Source organism: Polypterus senegalus, chromosome 10 (genome assembly GCF_016835505.1).
Source record: "Polypterus senegalus isolate Bchr_013 chromosome 10, ASM1683550v1, whole genome shotgun sequence".
In the NCBI taxonomy this organism is placed as follows: domain Eukaryota; kingdom Metazoa; phylum Chordata; class Cladistia; order Polypteriformes; family Polypteridae; genus Polypterus; species Polypterus senegalus.
The window spans coordinates 2,287,966-2,315,920 of NC_053163.1; the positions used below are offsets into that span (position 1 = coordinate 2,287,966).

The 27,955-nt window shown below is 46.0% G+C and overlaps 1 protein-coding gene across 5 annotated transcripts; it reads right to left on the reverse strand.

The window, feature by feature from the left end:
• Positions 1–342: 342 nt before the first annotated feature.
• On the reverse strand, positions 343–27,928 carry LOC120536461 (sulfotransferase 1C2-like). 5 transcript variants are annotated; one of them, XM_039764819.1, is made up of 9 exons: positions 25,160–27,135; positions 16,322–16,416; positions 7,989–8,194; positions 2,751–2,879; positions 2,572–2,669; positions 2,342–2,468; positions 1,534–1,628; positions 1,265–1,445; positions 343–1,182 (listed from the first exon to the last, which is right to left on the reverse strand). In XM_039764819.1, the coding sequence occupies exons 2-9, from the start codon at positions 16,336–16,338 to the stop codon at positions 1,070–1,072; spliced, it is 966 nt and encodes a 321-aa protein (XP_039620753.1). In that variant the 5' UTR covers positions 16,339–16,416; positions 25,160–27,135; the 3' UTR covers positions 343–1,069. The 5 variants fall into 5 exon arrangements, with proteins under 5 accessions (XP_039620753.1, XP_039620755.1, XP_039620756.1 ...); XM_039764821.1 differs by lacking the exon at positions 16,322–16,416; XM_039764822.1 differs by lacking the exon at positions 16,322–16,416 and having other exon boundaries at positions 27,049–27,129.
• Positions 27,929–27,955: the final 27 nt, after the last annotated feature.

A 27,955-nucleotide genomic window follows, 5' to 3' on the forward strand; every position in this document is an offset into this window, starting at 1 on the left:
TCTTCGTCTGCATAAGCACAGTCCTTCACCTGTGAATATTTAGCGGCAGTGTTTCTATTGGATTGCCGTTGACGGACGGCCTTATATGGGCAGGCACTAAATAACGTGGGAGGCGTAACTCCGCCTCCCACGGCCATCGAGCAGACGTCTGTTATAGTCTATGGATGAAAAAATAGGTTCCAGTTATGACCATTACACGTAGAATTTCGAAATGAAACCTGCCCAACTTTTGTAAGGAAGCTGTAAGGAATGAGCTGCCAAATTTCAGCCTTCTACCTACACGGGAAGTTGGAGAATTAGTGATGAGTCAGTGAGTGAGTGAGTCAGTCAGTCAGTGAGGGCTTTGCCTTTTATTAGTATAGATAATCGAATCTAAATCTGCAAGACGATAAAGTGAAGGGTCTCAGTACTTTCTCAACCCCCAGTATGCCCATTTTCACCTTTTGTGGTGTCCTTTTAAGGAGCCTTCTGGGTTTCCGCCTCTCCATCTTGCAAGCACTGAGCTGGCAGTGCCAGTCTGTCTCACCTCAGGGTGCCACCTTCTGGTCACATTGTTAAATGACACTTTAGTCATGATGAAGCTCTACGTTTATGTCAGCCTCAGGTTTGTTGGCGGTGCTCTTCCACTGTATGGCCGCCTTTCCTTTATTTGTTTTATTTCACACTACTTATCTGTGATGCTGATTGTTCAGTTTATATCTGCAGGGCACTCAAATCGCTGTAACAACCTGACAGATGAAATCCAATTGCAAACTTCACAATTTACTGATAAACGCATCCCATACACATAAAGATACTGATTAGTTTAAACACACAGGAAAACTTGAAACACACGCACTGGTTCACATCTATGGACCCCAGTAGCACATTGCCATCTCCGTTATTGCTGAGCTACGACCAGCTGACGCCACAAAGTGCTCAAGATCAACATCTCCTTTTATTATTCATGAACTTCACAATTCTTCATTGTGCTCTGAAGGCCCCTGTGAAAGGTGCTGTGGTTTCTTTTTCCTCTGTTTTATGAGCCCGTGGATTTGTGTCGGGTGAAATCAGCAGGCTGTGTTCCGGCTCAGAGCTCATCTGTCAAACGCAGAGAGGTCTTGGCCATGCGCCGCCGGTATTCCTCCTCAAATCGCTCATTCTGGGCCACGGTGAAATGGTTCTTCCAGTCGCCAACTTTTCCTATGGAAACATTTAAAAAAAAAAGTCTAAACGGAAAGCCACGAACAAGAAGAATAAATCGGGACCCCACAACAACTCTGACCTTTCCTCATAAATGGTGAAATCTTCTGGTTCATCAGATGTGAAGGTATAATGGAGTAGTTAGTCATGGGATTGTCCTTCATATTGCTGAATGCAATGTGGTCCAGAATCTCGTTGATCGTGGTCCCCTCCAGGGTCTTACCCAGAAAACGGGCCACCCTCTCCACCTCCCGCACCGGGTCCTGACACACCAAAGAAGGAGACATTAGAGGAACATGAGATCAGAGCCTTAGAAGAAGGGGTCAGGCGGACAGACAGACCCATACTCGCCTGGACGATGTCCTCAAAAAAGATGTAGAGGATCCGGTGATGTTCTCTGATGTCCCACCAGCCAATCACATGATCAAACCAGGAACCCCAGGCCACTGTTAGACAAAATCAAAGAGGAGAGTTTAGACCCGCCATCGTGAGGGGTCTGATGGAGGAGGGCATTGTGACCACCTAACAGGGCAAGTCAGAACTCATTCTTTTGTACAGTGAAACATTTAAAGTGAGAAATGCCGAAAATTAGATAGATGGGCACTTGAACAAGAGTGGGGTGTCTGCACTGCAATGGACTTCTCACTCTCCTATGGTGGCTCCCTGTCCTCTGTCCTGTACGGCCATCATGGGCTCTGACCCCAACAACACTCTGTGCCGGAATATGCCAAAGACTTTAACGAAAGCCTCCAAAACCTGTTGGTGACATGAAAGTCCCCATTCAAAGGTCAATTCTATCAAGCAAATGTGAAGCAGCAGACTAGAGATGTGACTGTGAGGTTTGTTATGATGGAAGACATGATGAAGAAAACTGCATGGAATTCTGGCACCCTGCAGAAGAATGAGGTGAGCGTCTTCTAATTGTAGCTCTCGAGAATGGCAGCATATGAAGGTTGAATAGCACGTGCTAGAAGAAAATCACTCCACTCTGACCCCTTGTATTTATCTATCTATTATATAGTGCCTTTCACACTATCTATCTATCTATCTATCTATCTATCTATCTATCTATCTATCTATCTATCTATCTAGTCCTGCGTACTGCACCACATGCCACAGTTAACCTCATGGCTGGCCTTTTTCTTCAAATCTCACTCACCGTTTCCAGACAGGTAGCTTTCAAAATATTCTTCCCAGCTTCCAGGATCTGGCGTGCCCAGATTCATCTTATGGAAAAAATAATAAGAAACAAGGACATCCTTGGCATTCCTGGCCAAATAGATGATCTAAACATAAGAATGAGAGTTGAATCGCTGGAGCCATCAGGTCACCTGAGAGCATTTTGAGAGGAGGCCGACTGAGGTACCGAAGCCAATCAGAATCCCTTACCTTGCAGTCGTTGTCCCAAAAGGACTTTGGCACCAGGTTCACCGGCAGATGAGTTTTCACAAGTCGAGGAGACGGCATGTTCTCTAGCAGGTCCACTCCTGTTGACAGACACAGACATATTAAGTCCCTGGAGAAGACGCCATTGGCTCTAATGATAAGGTTTTGATGCTCATTCTCACCAGAAGGTATCATATTAACAGCCCCCATCTCTATAAAAGGAGCCCGAGTCTGGCTCAGCTGATTTTTAATTTCTGTTGTGACTCCTTCCTTGCGGATGCAGTCTACGATTTCAATGATCCATGTTGTACCTAAGAGCAAAAGAGCAGGTAAACATTTCTCATGACAGCACCATATGACACATCTACTACACAACACACCATAACTCCTGAGTACGACAAACCCTCTCACAACCCTAACGTTAACCACAGTCTAAGGGGGTCTTTTGAGAACAACAGCTGAGATAATACTGAGAGAACCACAAACAGCGTGATTGGTTATCGGATATGTCCAATTGGAGAGGCTCGTCTGTGGGGCGGGGCTGTGGAGAACTGTGGCTCAGTTCTCCTCCAGCCAGGATGAAGCCAATCCAGAATAACAAACTGAAAGTCGTCACTCTAGCACCCCTAACTTTGACCACTCTGGTTCTAAATCTACCTTGGAGGGAGGATGCCTCACTGGTGCTGCTGGTCACCCATTTGAAGAGTTTATTGCATTTTGCCTTTTGGCAGCAAATGAGGTTACCTTGTGGTACCCCAACTCTTTATGACTTTACATTTCCATTCTTTTCACAACTTCACCTAATAATCTGATTGTAATCTTTTATGGTGGAACCCCAAGAGATGGCCCACCCTAACGTCACCCTCAGCCTTTATATTTCAAAGCTCAGAGTGAGTCCTTCAGTGGTTCATTGATGTTTGCAGAGTGCAGTTCTTTGTAAGTCTTTTGGGTTTCTGGATTGTTACTTCTGCTCTTGGAGTTCGATTACTGGATCACGGATTAAGATTTGGTGCTGTGGGTTGCCTTGTTTGGTAAAAACCTTTTCGCCTTATTAGTTGTTCTTTTGTTTATAGAGATACATTTCTCTTTAATAAATATTAATGACTAACAAAATACCCGCGCTTCACAGCGGAGAAGTCGTGTGTTAAAGAAGTAATAAAAAAGAAAAGGAAACATTTGAAAAATAATGTAACATGATTGTTAATGTAATTGTTTTGTCACTGTTACGAGTGTTGCTGTCATATATATATATATACATATATATATATACACACACACACATATAAACATATATATATACATATAAATATATACATGGACATATATACTCGGAGTCCTGCCACGTGCAAAAGTTCGCTGATGACACTGCTATGGTGGGCTGCATCAGGAGTGGGCAGGAGGAGGAGTACAGAAAGTTAATCAAAGACTTTGTTAAATGGTGCGACTCAAACCACTTACACCTTAACACCAGCAAGACCAAGGAGCTGGTGGTGGATTTTAGGAGGCCCTGGTCCCTCATGGACCCTGTGATCATCAGAGGTGACTGTGCAGAGGGTGCAGACCTTTAAATACCTGGGAGTGCAGCTGGATGACAAATTGGACTGGACTGCCAACACTGATGATCTGTGTAAAAAAGGTCAAAGCAGACTATACTTTCTGAGAAGGTTGGCATCCTTCAACATCTGCAGTAAGATGCTGCAGATGTTCTACCAGACGGTTGAGACGAGTGCCCTCTTCTACGCGGTGGTGTGCTGGGGTGGCAGCATAAAGATGAAAGTCGCCTCACGCCTGGACAAACTTGTTAAGAAGGCAGGCTCCATTATAGGATTAAAGTTGGACAGTTTAACATCTGTGGCAGAGCGATGGGCATTAAGCAAACTCCTGTCAATCATGAAGAATCCACTGCATCCACTTAACAGGATCATCTCCAGGCAGAGGAGTAGCTTCAGTGACAGACTTTTGTCACCGTCCTGCTCCACTGACAGACTGAGGAGATTGTTCCTCCCCCACACTATGCGACTCTTCAATTCCACCCGGGGGAGTAAATGCGAACATTAATTTTATTTTAATTTTTTTCATTTTTATTACTATTTAATTTAATATTGTTTCTTTGTATCAGTATACTGCTGCTGGATTATGTGAATTTCCCCTTGGGATTAATAAAGTATCTATCTATCTATCTATCTATCTATCTATCTATCTATCTATCTATCTATCTATCTATCTACATATACATACATATCTACATATATATCTACATATCTACATTTTATATATTACATATTATATATACAGGTATATACTGTATATATATTGTGGCAGTAGGGGACACTAGCGCTCCCTTGAACCCTTAGGTACCACGCCAGACAACAGGTAAAAGTCCAAGACTCTTTCTTCTTCTTTTGCACAGTGCACCAAGCACCCTCCACACTACTCATAAATTCAACCCACTCAAAAATACTTCTCTCTCCTCCTCGCCCAGACACTTCGCCCTCCTACCTACCAGTTCAGCTCCCCGTCTGGGTTTTCCCAGAGTCCTTTTATACACCCTGACCCGGAGGTGTTCCTGCCCAATCAGTCCACAGTTCCTCATTCCTTCCAGGTCAGGGTAAATAGTCCTTTTCTTCAACCCGGGAGCACGTCGTTTCTTCCTGTCACGTGACCGTGACGTACTCCCGGGTTATTGGGCACAGATGAGCCCACGAGCCCCCTACAGCGACTCCCAGCGGCCCCCAAGGTATCCAGCAGGGCTGTGTATAAACACTCCAAGGTCCATGATGCCCTGCTGGAAGTCGGAGCACGATCCTGCTGTCAGGAGAGCTCCTCCTGGCGGCCTGGGAGGGAGGACCAGAGTATGAAGCCGGCAGTCCTCCACAATATATATATATATATATATACACACACATACATACACACATATATATATATATATATGTATGTGTCTATATGTGTGTGTATATATATATATATATATAGTTGATTACCCATTGGCTTCGCTCACTGAGTGCAAGGAAAAAAAATAAACTGTAGTCTATGAGTTATTAAACAGTAAAACATTAACGTTTTAAGGAGTAAAGATACACTGAGCACTACTGGAGTGGTTTCAGGTAAACTACATTTTAAAGACGGTGTAACACAGCAGGTAAGTAACTAACAGCAGCTAAAATGTACATGGATGATCTCTCGGTAGTTGATCCCTTTTGAAAGGCGCTACACGACGGCTGTGGTATAGAAATTACATTTTCTATGTGAACGTCCAAATTTCTGCCTCTGGTAATGTGCCTTACCGGCATTACCAGCCATTAAAGAAAATTAGTTTTGTGTCCTCTGCAGTGTTAAGAGAGAAAGGCTTTGGTTTGGGATAAAAGGAAAAAAGGTGTAAAGAAAGGAAAGTTGTCTTTTTCGTTTATATAGTGTAGAGAGACGTCTTCGCTGACGATATGAGCGCCTTTTGGAGACCGTCGCGGCGGGTCTTGTGTAGACTGGTGAGACGTCCCTGCCATTAACCGGCCGCGATGGCACTGTCAGTCCTCCACCCCTCTGCGTGTCTTCCGCGACCTCATAATCGTATACGTGCAAAAGAAAGTGCGAAGCGCCTTAATATTATTTTGCCGCAGTCTAGAAATGGGGTCCCTTGTTTGCACTTGTCTGGGCTATAGCTCAGGGGAAGGAGGAAAAAAATTAAAAGTGCTCACTTTGACTTAAGGCAGAAGCGCAGTCAGCGTCTCAAAGGCCGGCACAGCTACGCACCCGCGCATGCCGGCTGCTCGACTTTTGTAGTATTTTTGCAGAGCAGGAGATGCCACTTTTTGCAGACACGTTCATGTGATCAAAACTCTCCGCGTTCTTTGGAGGTCTTGCTTGTTGTCTGCGTACTGCGTTCACAGTCAGTTCACGTGAGTCGCTCGGAGTACATGCATAGATGGTTCTCAGCTGTGCTTGTGATATCTCGTGCGATCTCTCAATGTCCACGACTTTATTAATGTTAGCACAGACTCGGCACTTAAAAGTTTCTCTCGCGCTATCACTGAGTTTGTGCCAAACACTAGTCTATCCCTGACCATCTCATCTTCGTTTGCATAAGCACAGTCCTTCACCCGCCAATATTTAGCGGCAGCGTGTCTATTGGATTGCTGCTGACGGACGACCTTATATGGGCAGGCACTTAATTACGTGGAGGCGTGACGATGAGGGACGCAACTCCGCCTCACACGCTGACCGAGCTGCAGGCTATGGCCGTATATATGTACATAAGTAGGTTCCAGTTATGACCGTTACGCGTAGAATTTCGAAATGAAACCTGCCTAACTTTTGTAAGTAAGCTGTAGGGAATGAGCTGCCAAATTTCAGCCTTCTACCTACACGGGAAGTTGGAGAATTAGTGACGAGTCAGTCAGTCAGTCAGTCAGTCAGTCAGTCAGTGAGGGCTTTGCCTTTTACTAGTATAGATTTTCAAGCCACAAGATTTTTTTTTAACAGTTTTGTTCCCTTGAAAGGTATTTTGGATTATTTTGGGACATTAAAGATATCTTGAAGTTTTAGGCCCGTGTAGGCCGAGGCCAAGCAGTAAAGTATTGGGATCATGGCAACAATTCAAATGTTGGTCTAAACTGTAAGAAGGAGTTTCACTGTCCTTTGCCCAAGTGACAATAAATCAGAGTTTGAACTTGAATGGGCAAAAGTGATCCAACATGTCAACTGGACCAGACCTCATCACGTAGCGGTGGATCTACCATCAGGGGCCTTTCACCAATCAAGTGTCCCTGTGCTCAAATGACCAACGGTGCTCAATGAAATGACCGAGTCTTCGCATACCGAAATGACCAAGGGGGACCGTCCCTTGCTTGATGAAATGTTTGAATTTCCACACCTCAGGTGGTAAATAACGCACAGCAATAATCTAACCGCTGCATCGTTAAAATACGATCAGCTCTCTGTTATGGAGCTAAGCCACCCAAAGGCCTGCGGGGGTCTTAATCCAGGCTTGTCATCATGCGGCCTTTCTGTCTCTGCTGCCATGAGGGATGGACAGATTTCTAATAGAAGGATCAGCAAGAGGGAGATCAAAAAAAAATAAAATCCCAAACGATTGAACCGGAGATTAAGCGAGAATGGAAGTGAGAGCAAAACTAATCAGTGGGGCTCAGTGCGGGTGAAATGATTTGAAAAGAAAGTCACAAAGTTGGCCAGGTGAATGACCACTCGAGGATCTACTCATACTGGTGTAGAATGTCACCAGGAGCGTCACCTCCCAGGGTCCACAGTAACCACGTAAATCCCAAAATAGACAAACAACATGGAGTCAGGGGAAACTTCCAAGGCAACTGAAATCTCTGTAGAGTTTCTGTTAAAGAATGAAGTCATCTCTGAGAAGATCGAGACGTTTCAGCTTTGGCCTTCTGCGTTTTCCGTCATCTCACCTGCTTTGGGATACGTCGCTATCAGCACGTCGTCTGGCTTGGCCTTGAAGTTTCTGATCCTTTCGTTGTACTCAAAGTAATGGGAGATCATCGGCACCCCTTCAACATCATAAAGCGTCTGACGTTCCACGTGTGGGGGGCTTTCAGATTTTTCTGCATCCTTGTCCCCCTCGTTGTGGCCTTCTGTTTGTGTCTGAGGCATTGAGCTGTTATGATGGAGAAAAAGAGAGTTTTTAGTACGAACATCGATGGTTCAGACCCGACCCCCCCCAACACAGCCATGAAGAAGACCACCCTGAACAACACGTCACCAAGTGAGAAGGTGTGACAGGCAGCGAGACCTGCTGAGATTGAGTCTGATTGGCTGTCCAGCTGAGGTCTGTCACTCTGTCTGCGTATTTCTTTATTGTATTTTGTGAAGCTTTGTGATTAAACGTGGAGGCCAGGCTGGCACCCCAGCTATTACTGGGACCCTGTAAGTCACCACAGAGTTAAAAAGGCACTTTATAACGTAGATAGTGAGAGAGAGCACAGTTTAAAAAATGAAGCAACAGGCACAACATAACTGATAGAGAGACACAGTGAAAGGCGCTATATCTCTACATATACTGTATATAAAATCCAACGTCTGTCTGTCTGTCTGTCCGATTTTCACAAGAGAACGACTTCAATCTGCTTATTTTTCTATAATTTGCTTGAACATTCCCGTTGATTTTGCAAATTCTTTCGTCACTGTTAGTATCCAAGTTCACTTCCAGCGCCGATTTATTGACGCGAATCCGAGAGAGCGGCTGTGGACAAAGGGGCGGGGCCCTTCTCACTCAGGCGCCAGCCTCCGTTTGAGTCGCTCTACCTGTCGCCACGTGTTGGAGCGCACCTTGCCTGTTTCTTTATTGATTTTTAAAGTCTGTCCTGTTTCAGTGCTATGCCAGCCAGGGGCAGTCCTATCCTGTTTGGTGCCCTGGGCGAACACCCCCTCCAGTGCCCCCCCGCGTTCTAATACACACTGAACAAAATCAGTGCAATAAAACAAACTATTTGAAGTGAAATGTCCAACAGAGACAAAATCCAATTTTACATTTAAACAGCACCAAACTATTTTGTTTTAGTGTAAAGAAGTTTCCCTTTAGTCCCATCTCCAGTCCTCAGTTCTCCAGGTCACTAACAGCTACAGAAACCTTTTCTCTCAGAGCTCTCATCAGTTTGTTATTTCAGGTTAACTTTGCCCGCCTACCGCTCTCCACTACGCCAGTCATTTGCATTAGTAAGTTAGCATGCAAACATATACTGTATATCCATACAAAAAAATTCAAATCATTTTATCAACATGTTCAAAATCTCATTGGCGATATTTTACCGTTTAAAAGCCTGTAATGTGCCCTCCAATTATGGCGAATTTACTAACCAGTGATAAAGATTAGAGAGAGCACAGGCATTGAGCTGGCATCAGCTTCACACAGGAGAATCCCCCGCCAAACCGCCCCTCCCCCCCATGCGGCAAGCAGCAGGCGCACCTCGCAAATGGAGGGCACCCTTACCCCCCACAAATGGGCAATAGAAAACCGATCGGTGCCCATGCAATCCCAAAAATGCACTGGCATGATGTCGGAGTAGCATGGGTGTGCACAAAAAAAAAAAAATAATTTTTTTGCCGATGTCCAAGATGCCGCCCCCACCACGATGCCGCCCTGGGCAACGGCCCACGTCTCCCATTTCAAAAACTGCCACTGACTCTGGCACAGCCGCGGGGGAGACAACTAGTAACAGATAAGTGTGAAATGTGCTAAACCTGTAGGTGATGCAAATCAAATGCTGCTATCACCATCACTGTAGTGGAGTGTTAGAAAAGTGAGTTATATCGCTGATAAATATTTTGTATTTTGATTTTTATAAAATTAGCTGTAAACATTTACTGGCTGAGTTTCTCATCTAACACGGGTTGAAATCCAAATAATCAACGGCACAGTGTTAGCGTTTGCGTGCAGTCCATGTGTCTCTGCGATTTGCCATTGGGTATGAGCTTCATGAAAGCTGTGTTTATGACAGCCATGTAACGTTTATGATGCGCCACATGTTGGAATGACAAAGACATCACGACCAGCTCTTCACACAGAGAGACAAACGCTTATCCTTTTATTAAAGTAGATAATATTTAAAGGGAGGAAAGCTGAGTAACCAGTTGCAACTTCAGCACGTTCATGGTCCTACTAGATGGTGGAGATGAGTGACTTAGTCAAAGTGGCCCAGGTGTGTGTTGGGGGCGCATTACGTGCCTTTAGTTTGCATGAGCTTACCAGTCCATTCTGCCAGTAAGAAAGCCAAAACTGGAAGGCAGGTTTGAGCCCAAGGAGTCGCCTTGGTAAAACAGGGCTGGAGGAACCCTGGGGGTCACTTTACACCCACTGGCCCAGCAGAAGACCGAGCAAGCTGGACCAGTACAAAGACCAGGCTCCCCTCCAAGGGGTCTCAGCTCTCCTCTGCCTTCCCACTCAGCATCACCAAAGTAGAGGAGCAGCAGCGTCCGCCACCCCATGAAGAGACCATCAAAAGACTGAGCAGAACAAGAGAGCATGTCACCTGGTAGCTTGTCACACAGGCCACCGTCATATTATTTATCATCACTCATTTCAGTTCTGCTTCGTTATCTCGTATATACAGACGACGTGCCGATTTAGAGCTAAACAATGGCGAGCAGTACTTACAGCCAAGCAGCACAGGAAAACAACTGGGTTACAATGTGCAAGAAATGACCAAAACCAGCTGTCGTATTATTATTATTATTATTATTATTATTATTATTATTATTATTATTATTATTATTATTATTATTATTATTATTACTATTGACACATGATATCCAATATGGTGTTCCACAAGGCTCTATCCTGGTCCGCTGCTCTTCTCAATCTACATGCTTCCGTTAGGTCAGATTATCTCAGGGCACAACGTGAGCTACCACAGCTATGCAGATGACACACAGTTGTACTTATCAATAGCTCCTGATGACCCCGACTCTCTTGATTCACTAACACAATGTCTTACTGGTATCTCAGAATGGATGAATAGTAATTTTCTCAAGTTAAATAAAGAGAAAACTGAAATTTTAGTGATCAGCAATAATGGATACAATGAGGCTATTAGAAATAAACTGGATACATTAGGATTAAAAGTCAAGATGGAGGTAAAAAGCTTAGGGGTGATTGTTGACTGTAATCTGAATTTTAAATCACATATTAATCAGATCATTAGGACAGCATTTTTTCACTTAAGAAACATAACTAAAGCTAGACCTCTTATATCACTGAAAGATGTTGAGAAATGAGTTCACGCGTTTGTTTTCAGTCGACTAGATTACTGTAACGCACTCCTCTCAGGACCACCCAAAAAAGACAGAAATCACTTGCAACGAGTGCAGAATGCAGCTGCTAGAATCTTAACTAGGAAAAGAAAATCTGAACACATCACACCAGTCTTAGCGTCACTACACTGGTTACTTGTGTCATTCAGAATTGACTTTAAAATTCTGCTTATGGTTTATAAAGCCTTAAATAATCTCGCCCCATCTTATATATGGGAATGTCTGACATGTTATATTCCAAATCGTAACCTCAGATCCTCAAATGAGTGTCTCCTTAGAATTCCAAGAACAAAACTTAAAAGAAGTGGTGAGGCGGGCAGGCGGCCTTCTGCTGTTATGCACCTAAAATCTGGAATAGCCTGCCAATAGGAATTCACCAGGCTGATACAGTAGAGCTCTTTAAAACACTGCTGAAAACACATTACTGTAACATGGCCTTTTTATAACTTCATTTTAATCGTAATTTAACTTAATCCTGATACTCTGTATGTTCAATTCATCATAATAACTATTCATGGTGGCTCTATAATCGGTACTGACCCCTACTCTCTTTTCTGTTTCTTTTTCCGGTTTCTTTGTGGTGGTGGCCTGCGCCACCTCCACCTACTCAAAGCTTCATGATGCTCCAACAATGATGGATGGATTAAAAGGAAGAAGTCTACGTGACCATCATCATCATCAAGCCCTTCCGTGAGAATCCTAAAGCCAAAGAGGACTGTTTCATTTATATTAGGTAGAATGCCCAGAGGGGACTGGGTGGTCTCATGGTCTGGAATCCCTACAGATTTTATTTTTTTCTCCAGCCATCTGGAGTTTTTTTGTTTTTTCTGTCCCCCCTGGCCATTGGACCACCTTACTCTTATTCGATGTTAATTAATGTTGATTTATTTTGTTTTATAATTGTGTCTTTCATTTTTCTATTCTTTAATATGTAAAGCACTTTGAGCTTCTGTTTGTATGAAAATGTGCTATAGAAATAAATGTTGTTGTTGTTGTTGTTGTTATTATTATTATTATTATTATTATTATTATTATTATTATTATTATTATTATTATTATCATTATTACTTCACAGGGTCTCCTATGTCTTCTGACTCTCGGAGGACCCTTTGAGGCTCGTTTTGATCGCCGCTACTCCACATGGCTAATTCTTGTGCACTCTGCCCACTCCGCCTTCATTACTCCAGCGTTTCCTGAACTTTATGGCTTTTTTAATTCATTGGCGACCCATTAGCAGCAATCGGTGGGTCCCATTTGGTAAAACTAACTCATTTAGAAACAGGGAAACATATCACACAACACTTCCAATCACTTAGGCGACCCGTCATAACCCTCTCACGACCCACCGAGACCAACTCGTGACCCCACACTGTCCCTACACGGACCCCGCGTGCCAATCGGATGAGTTACTCCATACCAGCAGTTAAAGAATGCACCCCAGTGACCCACTGAGTCTCCATTACGATGACCAGTACACGACTAACAGCCAAGTGGCGCATAACTGCATAAGTGTCCAAGCCTGGGCGTAATGACGCTGGTGTCCACAAGAGGGCAGTAATGTCCAATGAACTGAGGAATCAAGACACTCGAGTCCTGGCTGCCATCACACAGGCCGAGTTCTGCTCTCCATCTGTTGTACCCTACAAGGCCGCCCACTGGACATTAAAGATGTCTGCTTTGCCCACATATTGGGAACCTCTTCAAAGCCCACAGAGTAACTTCATATGCAGGGAGAGCTTCACAAAATGAAAGACCGTTCTATGAGGAATACGCGACGCAGCAAAGTGACAATACAGAAGCGAACACGACGGTCTCGATGGGACGGATGCCATTTCAGTCATTTGCATGCGCACCTGTTAATCCTGATGTCAGCCTCCGGTCCGGCGACTCCGTCACTCACAGAGGTGCTGCTGCCACAATGACAAAGCAGACGTTTCCTACTGCCACACTTTGTCCAGCTTGCCTTACCGTCACGGCGTTGCTAACACGCACTATTGGTTGGGCGCAGTCCATTTGGCGCTGCTTCACATCCACGCCTTGACCTTTCTCCCTTATAAAGTGACTTATAAACCAATTCATAAACACTCCACAGTAATGTGGTGACATGTTGTTTTCAATGAGACTGTGCCAAAGGGCACTCGGGTTCGCCTCTCTCTCTCTCTCTCTGTTCTCACTGGAAGGGATCGGAATGGCCGGTGTGAGACCACCTGCCGCTCTTTAGCATGAGACGTGGACGTAGCCCACTCCCTACCCGGTCAGCACCCTCGTCGGCTCTTTTCCATTGTGTAGATGTGACCTGCTTAGGGGGCATTTGGATTCCAAGTGCAAGGATTCCTTAGCCTGTCCGTTCTTGTTTACTAAGTCAAAGGCACTGTATGGATATTAAACTCTATATTGTGGCCACCAGGGGGCGCTTCAGCGCAGAGAGGCCCTGGACTCAAGAGTAAAATAAACGAGAGTTTTTATTGTGTGAAACTCTTCTGAAAGAGCACAGGCCCAAAGTGACAAAGCACCAAGGAACACGGCTCTGCCAGTCTTTGTCTTCTGTGTCTTTGTCTCTCTCTCTGCCTCCTCCACACCCCCTGGCAGCCATCGTCTGCCACCTCAAGTTGTACCAGGCAGCTCCTTCAGTCTTACATCTGGAAATCCTTTGGGTTTTTGAAAGCTGTAGCTCGGAAGCACTTCCAGGTGAGGTGAGAGCCTCCCCAGGCGGCGGGCACCCCCTGGCATCACCCGCAGAACCCAGCAGGGCAGAGTCGAAGAGTTCCAAATTGTGTGATGCCCTATGGGAATCGGTGGCACTGCCATCTAGCAGTCTGGGGGAGACAATGCCCCATACATGCTGTCTACTCCACCCTTCCATGGTGACAGCGCCCCCAGTCCCACACTATATATATATATATATTAGGGGGCCTCATCTGCCCCATGATTTTAAAAACAGCACCATAAGCTGTTGTCCCCAGGCTAATTTTGTTCGAGTGCCAATTCAGATGTAACAATATGGCCATGCCAACGTGGGCCCCCATCTACATGAAGTTAAAACAGCTGGAAAATTACAAATAACAGCAAAATATGCCCCATTTTTTGTTCTATGAAGAGAATAACGGCACATATCAACACTTTCCTCACAAAATCAGTAACAGGTGTTCACTGGCGTTAATCAGAAATGAAAGAGACAAACAAACACTGCGACAGAACAATACATGAGTGTCCCCATCGGGCACCAATCAACACGCCTGCGTCTTCTTACGTTTGCTGTCTGACGACGATCATCGTTTTGCTGCACGTTCTTCATTTCTGGCCGATGAAAGGAAGTCCGAGGCAAGTCTGACTCCTCGCTGGGCACAATCGTTTATGCCGTTTAGTGCCCGGACGTGGCTCAGTGATGATGTTTGAAAAGATTCTTCAGCAGTGTGGCGTGAGAATGCTGCACTTAACTGTAGGACTTTGAAAAGGGGCAACCACATCTGCTAATGTCGTGGACCGCAAGACATCCCGTGGAAAAGAAGGTTTGCCAAATCCACTTCCCAATCACGATATGTCAGCGTGTGTCTGGCTGCATGGAGAGAAGACGGTTGGCAAGAGACTTTGGTTCGTTGCTCGGTACTTGTTAGGTGCAACTTGGTTTAACATCGGCTGACCCTCACAATAACAGCACGTGGTCGTGGGGCTCCTGCAGTTGGCTCGGAGGGTTGGCACTCGTCATGAGTCCAGTTTCGCAGTGTGATCGGTGCCAGGCCTTTTCTACTTTTCTCGTTTCTGCTTTTGTCTTTGGAACATCCAAACATGGCAGACAGTCGTGTGCCGTTTACACACTCACACGCTCACAGCCACATTCACTCACATCAGGTCAGACGCCAAAGTACCCAACATGCACTGCAAAGCTCTTTAGGGGCTTGGTGCCCAATTCCATGCCCCTCTGCCCTTTTCTCTCCATTACAGCAGCAAGCAGCAGAGAGCAGTAAGGTGAGAAACAGAAAGTGCGGAGTTGGACTTCTGATTTACCGCGTGGTCAGCCCACCAGTGACACCAACTAGCCCCATAGGTCCTTCTCTGTCTCTGTTCCCAGTCTCACTGTCCATGCTGGACTAGAGCTCTCTGATGGCAGGAGGCCCGCTAACTGGGATTTTCTTCATTTCCACTCCTCCTTTACTTCAGCCCAGTTTGCCACCAGCAGAGGACTTCACAAAGTGTCCTTTGGTGCGCTTGTGGGAATGACAGTCCAGCCCTCAATGACGTTAATAATCAATAATCAGACAGAGATATTGAGGTCAAGCTTTTACTTCTCCTGCTTTTATTTATCGACATGAGACAGAGTGGTGGAGATCAGTTTGAAGATAACATCGCCGACCCTTTAATTAATAAATCCATCGTGTTAATCGCTAGAACATGCGTGACGTCAAAGCGAACAGACAGACCAGCTTTACAGAGTCGCCCAGTTTCAGAGATGCCATCTGCTGGTCAGGACTCTAAATTACACTTTAGGCACCATGACCCTGTGCCTTTGTATCGGGCGACACCAAGGGGTAGTCTTTCGCTCAGAGTTCATCTGTGAAGCGTAGGGACGTCTTGGCCATGCGCTGCTGATATTCCTCCTCAAACCTCTCATTCTGGGTCACCGTGAAGTGATTCTTCCAGTCTCCAACTTTTACTAAGGAAACATTTGGAAAATCAGTCACCGATGTCGGCCCTCTTTGCAGCAAAGACTTACAGCATCTCAAGAGCTCCGACCTTTCCTCATAAACGGCGTAATCTCCTGGTTCATGAAGAAGTTAGTCATGGGATTGTCCCTCTTGTTCCCGAATGCAATGTGCTCCACAATCTCATCAGTCGTGGTCCTATCAAGTGTCTTACCCAGATAGCGGACCACCCTCTCCACCTCCCTCATTGGGTCCTGATGCGCCAAGGAAGAGGACGTTAGAGTTGTCACAGAGTCACTCAGTACACGAGGTCAAGCAGACAGACAGGAACTCACTTGGACAATGTCCTCATAAAATACAAAGAGGACCTGGTGACGTTCTCTGATGTCCCACCGGCCAATCACATGATCAAACCAGGAGCCCCAGGCCACTGTAAGTAAAAGACAAAGAGGAGAACTTAGACGGGTCAGCAGGAGGAGATACGGCAGAGCGTTGTGACCAGCAAAGGGAAAACCGTTTATATGTTCACGTATAAGTCGGGTCTTGAAACCCCAAGAATCGATCATAAAATCAGACCCCGACTTATACGCCCGTTCAAAAATGTGACACTTCATTTTTTAGTTTTTTTTAAGATCTTCTTGCCTCCTCCAATCTCGCACCAGTTTCTCAGACGCATCGAATTTTGTTACCGATTAAATGACGTTTAATTTCAAACCAGCTTCATGTTTTCCTCTGATTGAACACTCCATTGTAGATAAAGGTGTGTGAGGGTGTGAGACACAAAAAACACAAATCAGTGCAAATGTTGCTTCAGAATGGTGCGGGTGTCACCGTGTGGTCACGTAGGCACAATGCATAGAAATTAAAAAGGCCGTGTGCGCCGTGGTTACTCTCTTGATTGGGCGTTAGCATATCGTAATCTCTTGGACCAATAGTGAGAGTTTTCCACATTCGACTTATACAACTGACATTATAAAATACCAGAAATTACAAAGTCCCGACTTATCCGCGGGAGAACTTATCCACGAGTATATACGGTAAATCAAAACGAACATCCGTTCTGCTTGTGAAAGAAAAATGAACTGCTTAGAAGTCACTAAGGGTTAAAAACGGACAAAAGCTGCTTTGCTGTAACGGCAGGTCATTCATAAAGGTGTCTGTCACAAGACAGGGTGAAGTAAGCTGACCTGGGACAACTTCCTTTGTAGGAACGCGTCCGCTAGACTCAGGAAAGATGAGGGCCCCATCTTCAATGGACACAAAATAGAAATGGTTAGCCGATTCACGCAATGTAAGACGAAATGCTTGGATAAACGCTATTATGCTTATTGATAAGGGAGGCGGGTCCTCCCTGCGTGGAGTTTGCATGTTCTCCCCGTGTCTGCGTGGGTTTCCTCTCACAGTCCAAAGACATGCAGGTTAGGTGGACTGGCGATTCTAAATTGGCCCGTGTGTGTGTCCTGTGGTGAGTTGGCACCCTGCCTGGGATTAGTTCCTGCCTTGTGCCCTGTGCTGGCTGGGATTGGCCCCAGCAGACCCCCGTGACCCTGTGTTCGGATTCAGCGGGTTGGATAATGGGTGGATGGATGGATGAATGGATGATAAGGGAGGGGAAGGGGGAGCGAGGAAAAAATATTAAAAGCCTATTGAGAAAGAAGAACTTTGCTCTTCTGCCATCCATGACCTGAGCAGACTGAAGCCAGGCTAACAGACACAATGTCCAGAACACAACGTCCCTTACACGGGTGATGCTTCTGTCTGATCTGCTGTCGTATAAGAAGGAGTATCGGCTGCTTTGGCGGGGAGGCACAGGCTGAGGCTCCATCAAAGGGTTCTTTACTCCTGCTGTGTCGGCGTTTCTTCATAATTTAAACTCTTTAAAACTTGAACTAAGCATTCATGGATACAACTCAGCAAGGAGTTGCTGCAGTCCTGGAATCCAATCAGACCCAAAAAGAACAAATTCCCAACACACAATGGCGGAGACATCAATAGGGAGGCAGTGTGGGTGATGGCTGGGATACTAGAAATAACAACAGGGCCGCCATTTTAAAAAGGCACCTAAACCTTTGCTTTCTTTCCTTAACCCGTTCGTTCTACAGTACAGATATAGCTGGGCCACGCCGGGTACCTGGGCCAGCCACTAAACAATCACCAGATCAATTGTCTAACCAATTCATTAACTGACTCCTTTATTGAAATATATTTAATTGAGATCATTGTACCAAAGCATCTTTCAAGACAATCAGGTGAAGTAAGTGAGTGGGCCATTCCTTGAAGTGGCGCTCCACCTGAGGTTGGTTCCTGCCTTGCAAACAACGTCACAAAAACTCATCTGCCCTCTCATGGAATCTCACAAACTGTACGTTGCCAGTGGGTGTGCGCGAGTAAAGCCCCCCAGCGCCATAAGCGGCCATTTCTGCCACTAGCTAACAGAGATCTTCTTGACCTGCGAGTGAGAAAAATGGAGTCCAACAGGTCTGTGTCTCTCCTCCGCCCTCATAGAGGACAACCATAGACTGGGAGGCACCAGCAGAAAGAAGATCAGCATCGGTTCATTGAGGTGCCACCTTTGCCCTGTAAGTCATACGATTATTGCCCCTAGTTTTTCAGAAGCCTCTCAAGGGCTTCAGGAGTTGAATTCTACTCTAGATAAGTGAAATTGGCATTAAACAATGTGGCTTGTTACCGTTTGTTAGGTAGGACTCGTAATATTTAACTTGTGCATTTTTATTGTTGTGTATTTCTATAGGGTGTCCAGATATAATAATCCAATTTTTATTACGGTATAACTTATTAAGTTTATTACATAGAAAATCACCCAAAAAATCCCGGACCATCGAGAAGTGTTTAGAACTGGCGGCATGAAGAATCGTCTTCACGCCGAACTGAAATCGTCCCCGCATAAATCAAAGTCATCCAGACGATCAGCATAATTAGATCTGGACCACCCTGTATTTTCAGACCATTTAGATTTATCTTTAAGTAAATAAACTGTGCGCAGAACTCATAAGAGTCAACTAGCACTGCGTTCTGTAAGATCGAGGACTCACGACCCACAGGATGTTTTCCAGATGTTGATGGCGATGTGTGTGAAAAGGGAGCTGAATCCTGGGATACATGCAAAAAAGATTAAAGAATTCTGGGGAGATATGAAAATGTAGAAGTAAACCTCAAAAGAGTGTTGTTTTTATTAGAATTTACGATACATAAACTAACCAGCGTGTATACGCTTGGAAGAAGTTGTGAAGCAGGCAGTTGGGAACTTTGTAGTTAACACGTCTCTCATAATTAGTTACAGGTAACGTAACTGACAAATACCAGACTGTAGGACTTTATTAGTTGTTCAATTCTGGACTGATGTATTCGTATTAAAATTAGTCAAGGAGCCACCGCTACTGGCGTGACACACATAACATTGCACATCTTTCATAGAATCTCAGTTATGAAAATGACAAATGCTGCATGCGGTGGAGTCCATGGGCACGCTGGGCAGCTGCTAATCTGTGGATGTTGTGACTTGCCGTCAATAAATTCATACTCAACTACACTAAACTATAAATATTTATTATTGTGTTACAAGTGGACATTGACATTCGCCTCTGATTTAGTGTCTCACGTGCAGTTATCTCACGCATGATGTAACGTTAAAGCGTATACGTTAACATCACTTCAACTCAATTCTCTGCAAAGAAATGTCCCAAATGTTCTAATAAATACTTCACGGTAATGTCATCCTGTGCCATCTCCGTCTGTACGGCTCACCAGTTGAGTATCATTTAATGTTTGTGTTTTTCAAGGCTCGCTTTCTATTGTTCAGGGTTGCAGGGGTCGTCGGGTAGAGGGGTCCTTTCATCGGATTGGCTGGCCAGGCGCTGACTCAGCTGTGGAATGGCCAATAGGGGAGGCAGCTTGATGGATGAGGTCTCCAGGACTCTAAATAAATCCAAATGATATTATGGGATATCATCCATTGTTAAATTCTGCTCCATACTTCTAACATTTTTATTTGTATACTGTATTGAGGATTTGTTCTGTTCTGTGTATTGTGTCATTGTATTGCCCACCTCCTTTTATTTATTTTTTGACACCCACTGCACGCCCAGCCTACCTGGTAAGGGGTCTCTCTTTCAACGGCCTTTCCGGAGGTTTCTTCCATTTTTTCTTTCCCAGAGGAGTTTTTTCTTTTCTTCTTAGAGAGTCAAGGCTGGGCCTGTTAAAGCCCATTGCGGCATTTCTTGTGTGATTTTGGGCTACACAAATAAATTGTATTGTTCAAATGTTTGTGTTGATTCATGTTTGCCGTGCAGCAAGTTTTTTAATGTTTAAATGCTGATTTTGTTGGAAGTACCAATGCAATAAAGATTTGTTTCATTTTATCAATTTTAATTCCTCTGAGTGGTTGTGTAGGTAGGGGCGCCAGTGCACTGCTTTGCCCGGGGGGGGCCTACAATGCTGTCGTTTCTGACAGGCCAGTTGAACACACGAAGGCTCCTCTGTGACCACCGTGATCGTGAGGCCATGTAAACCCTTAACCAGGTTACAGTTACGGATTTTGTGGTCTGCGTGGCCCCGTTGTGCTCTGTCAGCCTGCGCATGTCCATTCATCGTCTTTTGCCACAATTCTATTCCACCAGCCTTTGCTTTGCTCACACATGCAGTGGCCACGGGTAGAAAATGGCGGGCATGTCCACAAAGATCAATTTCCTGAGGTAAATGCCCGGGCGGTCACATCCTTACTTCTTCTCGCCACACTATCTTCAGAGGAGGCAGCCGGCCGTTCGTGAGGACACGGGTCAGGAGTGAATGCCACGTAGGTAAGGACTGCGGGGTGCACACGCGGTGCACACAGGGGCTACGAAAGTAAGCGTTTCCAGGGTTACCGTGCCCACCAATAAAAAACGTGTCTGCCGTGAACTCGACAAAACAACGAGTCGTAAATTAGCGCAGTCCCTTTACGACTCTGAGGTGTTCTGCAGACTGCACGTCATTTCTACCCTCACGCACGCTAAAGTAGCTGACGCCATTGAAGGAGGGGTTTGTCTTTTTGAACATTTCCTCACCGTTCCCAGCCAGGTAACTTTCAAAAAATTCTTCCCAACTTCCAAGTTCTGGCATGAGTGATATCATCTTATGGTAAAAATAATATGAAGTGAGGACGTCCTTGGCATTTCTGGCAACATAGACCACCAAATTGTGCAAATAAGAACGGAATTAATGGAGTGTTGGGGTCATCTCAGAGCGGGCAGCGTCATGAAGGCCGGCTCATCTTACCTTGCAGTCGCTCTCCCAAAAAGACGCTGGCACCAGTTGCATTGGCAGGTGGGTTTTCACAATTCGAGGAGACGGCGTGGTCTCTAGCAGGTCCACTCCTGTTGACGGACACAGACAGGGTGAGACGCCTGTCATTTGATTCAACGAGCAGGTTTGATGCCGTCAGTCTCACCTCGGGGTGAAAGTGCCGTCTTGTTTATCTCAATAAATGGAGCCCGCATCACATTTGGCTGACGTGTGACTCCTCCACTGAGGACGCAGTCCACCATTTCAATCATCCACGTTGAACCCGAGAGCATTAACGGCAAATAACCGTGAAAGTCCTGCCCACCAGTGCGCTGTTGGTGCCACTAACGTCCACATTAGCCCCCGGCATCTTTAACCCCCCAGAAACGAAGACTTTCGAAAACGCCCTCCAGCGCAGAAAATGGCCGCTCAGAAGGCCGAGGACTCTGGCTGGTCCGTGCTTCTTGCTGGGTGTGACCGTTTCCTGAGTAGGTTCGGCTCGTTACGTTTTGTCAGCCGCTTTGCTCGTTTTAAACTCGTGCGTTACTTTCAGTCACAACTCCACCTCATTGGCAGTCCCAACACTTTTCGTTTTTCATGTTCACCATTGGAAACACAAACTCCAAATGAACGTCGAGCGTGGAGGACACTTCCTCTTCCTGCTTCGTGCCCGGTGTACGCGTACGGCAACATCGAATGTGTTTTCTGCTGTGATGTCAGACCGTTAGTGTGGCCGGAGGTCGTCATCATGAAAGACACACGTAGTACTGAGGGGGCAGCCTTGGCATCAAGTCACCAAGCCAGCCGTCGTTATTCACTCATAAGATCACAGAAAGCAAATCAACACGTGCAAAAACATCTGAATGTGAAAGTGTTGTAACAACAGCCCTTCATTTAGGCACAATATTTCACAAATAATCTCAAAAACGTAAAACACGAGAGCTACCGCAACAAGAATTTCACACAAATAAACAGAACCCGACGATTTCAGCTGAAGGCCATTCTGACTTCACCGCCCGCTAATTCAAAGAACCATTGTGTGTGCCCTTATGCCAGTTAGAAAATCCAGGAGAATGGTCTCTGAGCAACATGCGCAGACCTCTCGGCCAGCAAACCGCTTATGTGGCCAAGTAGATCTTTAGTCGAGTCGCCGTTTGTGGCTTTGAGTCGTCTGTGAGTCTGGACGAGACTGAAATGGTCGTTTACATCGGCATCTTCCACCCGTACATTGAGATGGCAGATCCCTGCCTTACCAGCTCACCCCTCGCACTGCCCGCATCCCCCTTCTTTACAATGCTGACTGCTACGCCTCTCACCCCAATTGTGGACACCCCCTGCCCCGCCTTTTGAAGCTGATTGGTCAGTTGATTACATTCAGTTTTCACGTCTGGTCTCGAATCGAAATGACACACACAAGGATGCCAAGTGAAATGCCATACGTCGGCTTGGCCTTTAGTGATGACAGGTGATCCATGGACTTATTTTTGTAACATGGGGGATGGCGGGCAGGCAGGGCCTCCCTGGGCCTTCCTTTACACTCCGCCTATGAACAAAACGTCGAGTTAATACAGCAAAGGGTGAGTGCCAATCACAAGGCGTTTCTAATTTCTAGACCAAGTTGTTCACCAATGACACCCTGACCTGAGATCAGCTACGAGTCCCATGTGGTCAGCGTGCACAGCTACGCATCGTCACTTTTGGTGACAGTTGGAAGTCATTTGTCATCAACCTTTATGGGATGGCAAGCATATGCAGCTTAAGTGATGGAGTTTCCTATGGCGCCTTATATTCATGTGGAACAAGAGCAGCCCGGGCGCTTCAAGGTACCTGCTGCTATTCATCAGTGGCCTGGTAGTTTTCACTTGCGGTCAAACTCCTGTTTCCTGTTGTTTCTGAGAAATCAAATCATCTGAACTGGATAAGCACTTGGAAAATGGAAGGATGGGTGGGTGTAGGGGCGGCACGGTGGCACAGTGGTAGCGCAGTGGTTCGCTTCCCGGGTCCTCCCTGCGTGGAGTTTGCATGTTCTCCCCGTGTCTGCGTGGGTTTCCTCCGGGCGCTCCGGTTTCCTCCCAAAGACATGCAGGTTAGGTGGATTGGCCATTCTAAATTGGCCCCAGTGTGTGCTTGGTGTGTGGGTATGTGTGTGTGTGTCCTGCGGTGGGTTGGCACCCTGCCTAGGATTGGTTCCTGCCTTGTACCCTGTGTTGGCTGGGATTGGCTCCAGCAGACCCCCGTGGCCCTGTGTTTGGATTCAGCAGGTTGGAAAATGGATAGATGGATGGATGGGTGGGTGTAGGGAGTGACGTCACTCATGAGGAATGCAAGCCCACCCACTAAACATCAAGGATGATCATCAGAACGAGGAGAGTGGCAGATCTGACCCATTTTAGCTCAGCTGTCATTGAAACCTGACACAAAGGTGACCAGACGTCCTTAAGGGCATACACAGTGGCACAGTGGCACCAATTATCTGCTCATCAGTTTGTTTCTCACCTGCTTTGGGATACGTGGCTATCAACACATCCTCCGGCTTGGCCTTGATGTTTCGGATCTCCTCACTATATTCAAACATTTTTGAAACCTTTGGCACCCCGTCGACAAAGTAAAGTTTCTGACGCTCCATGTTGGGACGGCTTTGGCCCGTGTCACTGTAGTCATGCAGAGAAAGACGACCTTCGAGTCAATTTGAACTCGCTAGCCAACATCCAGCACCCACTCTGGTCCTGTTCACAATTAAAGAAGAGCACAGGGAGAATACAGCACCACCCTGTGGTGGGGGGGAGAAACTGCAATAAAAGTCAAATGTCATCACATACACACCTGGCCTCCCAAAGTCAAAAGTCTGCCATGGGACGCCAGGAGCACAAAGTACTCAGATTCAAGTACTCTTCTCCTCGAATTTTATACAAAGCGACTTACTAAAGAGGTCCACACAATCGTGTACAGCCAAGTCTGGGGGAATGTCTGGGGACAGGTGGGACAGGACAAGGTGACAAAATGGATCATCACAGGTGAGGAACTACAAGTCATCTAACAGCTCAGTTAGAGAGAAAGTCACCAAACAAGAGGGTCTCCCAGCACACTGAAGGGGGTCCGCAGTTCAAACGGCCCCACCGGCCAGGAGCTACACAAGAAGAGCCTGGACTGAGATGGACCACCACCTTAAACGCCTCAACAGCAGACCCGAGTGGTCGAGAAGGGGCAGAGGAGCTCATTCAGAATTCAGAATCCATGAAGGCAGCGTGGAGCAACGGAGCACAAAGACACCACAGGATAGACAGGAAATAAAATAAAGGCAGGTGACAGACAGTCCACAATATTAAATAAGAAGTGCGCAAGAAAAGATAAAGTGACGAGACAGGCACACGGGAAAGGCGCTATATACATAAAATGTATTATTATGATTATCACTATAGAATATTAAATAGAAAACTGCACTGTAAGAGTTAAAGAGATGTGACAGCCACATGGGAAAGGTGCTATATATCTAAAATGTATTGTTATTATCACTGTAAAATAATAAATATAAAATTACGCTATTAAACTTAGAGATATGACAGACACCATACGATATTAAATACGAATTTCATTATAAAAGATAAAGTGATGTGACAGACACATGAGAAAGGCACTGCACTGCACTGTATAAGTAAAATGTATTATTAAGATTATCACTAAATAGTATTCAATATGAAATGCACTATAATAGACAGATAAAGAGATGTGATGGACGCTACACAATTGATAGAGTGATGTGAAAGGCGCTATATAATAAATAGGAGAGGTGCCATTTGTCTTATAGAATTTGCTTATCTTCCCCTGACAGCCTCCCCATTGCCCCTTCAGTAGCCTGTGCCACCTTTCAATCTCCTGCCCTCTTTAGTGCCCACCTGATTCTCTGTGATCCACGGGTCCTCTTTGGCTCCCCCTCTGCTGCGACGCCAGTCACTGACACGTCTCTCAAATCCGTACTTTAAACCGTCCGGCCGTTTTATATCTGATCTGGCAGCCATGCAAATGGATGCCCGTTTGTTGCAGGCATTTGGCATCGGCCCATTTGTATATTTCTTTGTAACAATTAGGAGACTCTTTGAATACCAGTGGGGCAGGTGGGGCTCACATGCCACTATTTGCATTTCTGATTGGCCAACGAAATCATCATAGCTGTGCCCACAGCAGGGGCTCAGGGGAACGTGGCAGATGTGGGGTCTCAGCTGGGCTCCCTGCTCATTTCTCTTGGCCGTTACTGCAGTGCAGCACAGTTGTCACTTGGGCTCGATGGACGGATGAGCAGAGCACCATTTAAATAGTTCAATCTACCATATATAGCGCCTTTACCTAGTCCATTAAGTATAATGCCAATCTGCAGTGCCCTGATCAATTTCTTCTTTTTAAGGCACTAACTCCAATCCCAGAGTGGGGTCATCCACAAAACGTATTCCTGTGGCGTCTGACAAAGGCACTGTGCCGTTGGCCAGCAGATGTTGCTTCTGCACTTCAGAGCAGCTAATCCAGCTGAAGTTGAGCACGTTTGAACCCGGCCAGTACTTGGATGGAAGACCACCTAGGAAAAATTTGGGTTGGTGTCGGTAAGGCCAGCAGGAGGCGCCTACGCTGTAGTCTATGTGTGGATCCCAATGTCCCACTGCAGGGACGGTGGCACTGTACTGAAAAAATAGCACCGTCCTTCAGAGAAGACATAAAAACTGAGGTCCTGTAATCATCAAAGGGTCTCTGGTCATCTTTTCGAAAAGCGTTGGTGTCACCCGATGTCCTGGCTAAATTGCCGACCAGGACCTCGTCCGTTCTGGCCCCCTAATCACCCCTGTCTCTAACCGCCTAACTGCCTCTGTCACCCGACATGGCCTAATATCTAATTGGTGGAGAGCGTACTGGCACAAGAATGGGTGCCGTCACATCCTCCTGATGGATGAAGTGGCTGCCCACTGTCCATGTAAAGCACTTTGAGAAGTGAGAGAAACGAATTACAAACTACTGTGTTATTTCACAAGACTATCGCATTATTGTGCAAAGACGTTGCATGCCGGGGTCGGTAATAACGTGGTGCGTGTAGAAGCTCACTGGAGTCGAATCTTAAACGCCGATTGACCTGAAAGTCACATTCTCTCCGATTTTTGGTACTTTTCTATTATCGTGATGCAAGACAGAAAACTTACGATTGGGCACCTAATAGGAATTTTAAGATTAGGCACCCAAGGGGGAGATTAGAATTAGGGACCCAGAGGTGACTTTGCTCACCCCCACTAGTATTTGTGGTTGGGGTTGGCCAGTCTTTGTGTCACAATAATAGAAAGGTACCAGATTTTTTTTTTTTTTACCTAAAATTTCTCAAAAAGTAAATCAAGAACGGTTCCCCAACGGCATCGCTGAGCAGACACGCCTTTATCTCTCTGAGCCCAGTCATTCTCGGCCCACCGAGGGCCTGAAGGTTTCGCAGGACCCTAGGGATCCACAGAACACAATTTAAGACTCCAAGCAGAAGGCAGTTCCCTTGGATCAACATGAGACACAACGTGAGGCCTTTCTATGAGAGTCTAAACTGCTACCGCCTGTAATTGAATGTTTTTTTTTTTTTCTTTTTTCTTAAATCAAGACCTTCATAATATTAACAGAGAATGGAAAGTCCCGTTTGTAAAAGTGCGTCTTTATTTACAAAACTGCTGCAGTTCTCTTTTCTCATTCACCTCCATAGTCCACACCGCTATCAACAGACAGCAACCTGAAACTCCAACAAGTGGTGCGGTTTGCAGTAACTCACGTGTGCGGTGGCTCTCCTTCTTTAAAGTCCCCGTCCCCGCCTGGCACTCGTACAGGTCCTGTCCCATCTGGAAGAGCAGCTGGTGGATTTTAATTTTTGCCTGAGACCTCTGCTGAGATGGAAATTTCCTGAGCATGTCTACCATCATCTGAGCAAAGTTGGCTCCCTCGCCGGCGTCCTCTCGCTGCTCCCCGATCCGGTCAAGTCTCCTGAGCCTCGTCTGAATGGCGTTCCCGATGGGCGAGAGGTTCACCGTGAGCAGCGGCTGCCCGGTGCGGTCATAAACCGCGGAGGTGCTCGGAGATGGGGCGGCGGCTGGCACGTCGCTTACTGGATGATGGGCAGTTGGGCTCTGAAATGAAAGGCAAAAAAGAGTCAAAAGAATCCTCGCAGCTCTGTAAACTTTTAATGCTAACCAAACGCGTTGTTTGCTAGCTGAGCTTCAACGCCTCGCGCGCGCCCACTTTTTACCTGCACAGTTTACCAGTCAGTGGCACACCGTTAGTCCTCGCGCACGTGTCTCTCACCTTGAGGGCGGTCAAGTTGGAGGGCGTGGCTCTGTGTTTGTCAAACTCCGACAGCCAGTCGAGGGCGCTATAAATCTGAGACATTGCACAGCCGTTTCCCGTGGCTCCGCCTCTACCTTTAATCCGCTTGGTTTTCACGAACCGGTCCCGTAAATACTTCCACTTGTTTCGGCACTTGGCTTCGCGATCTCCCTCCACGCGCTGTGTGTGACTTGGACATTCTTATAGTCTTTGCAAGAAGAATCATAAAAGCGCCTGTAGCGCCGAACTTTCTCGCACAGTCGAACCTCAAACGCGTCCATGTTTGTTTCAGGCGGGCAAGAAGCGCGCACGCTTTTACACGTACACGCGGAGCCGGTTTTTAGTTTTTTCTTTCCCCG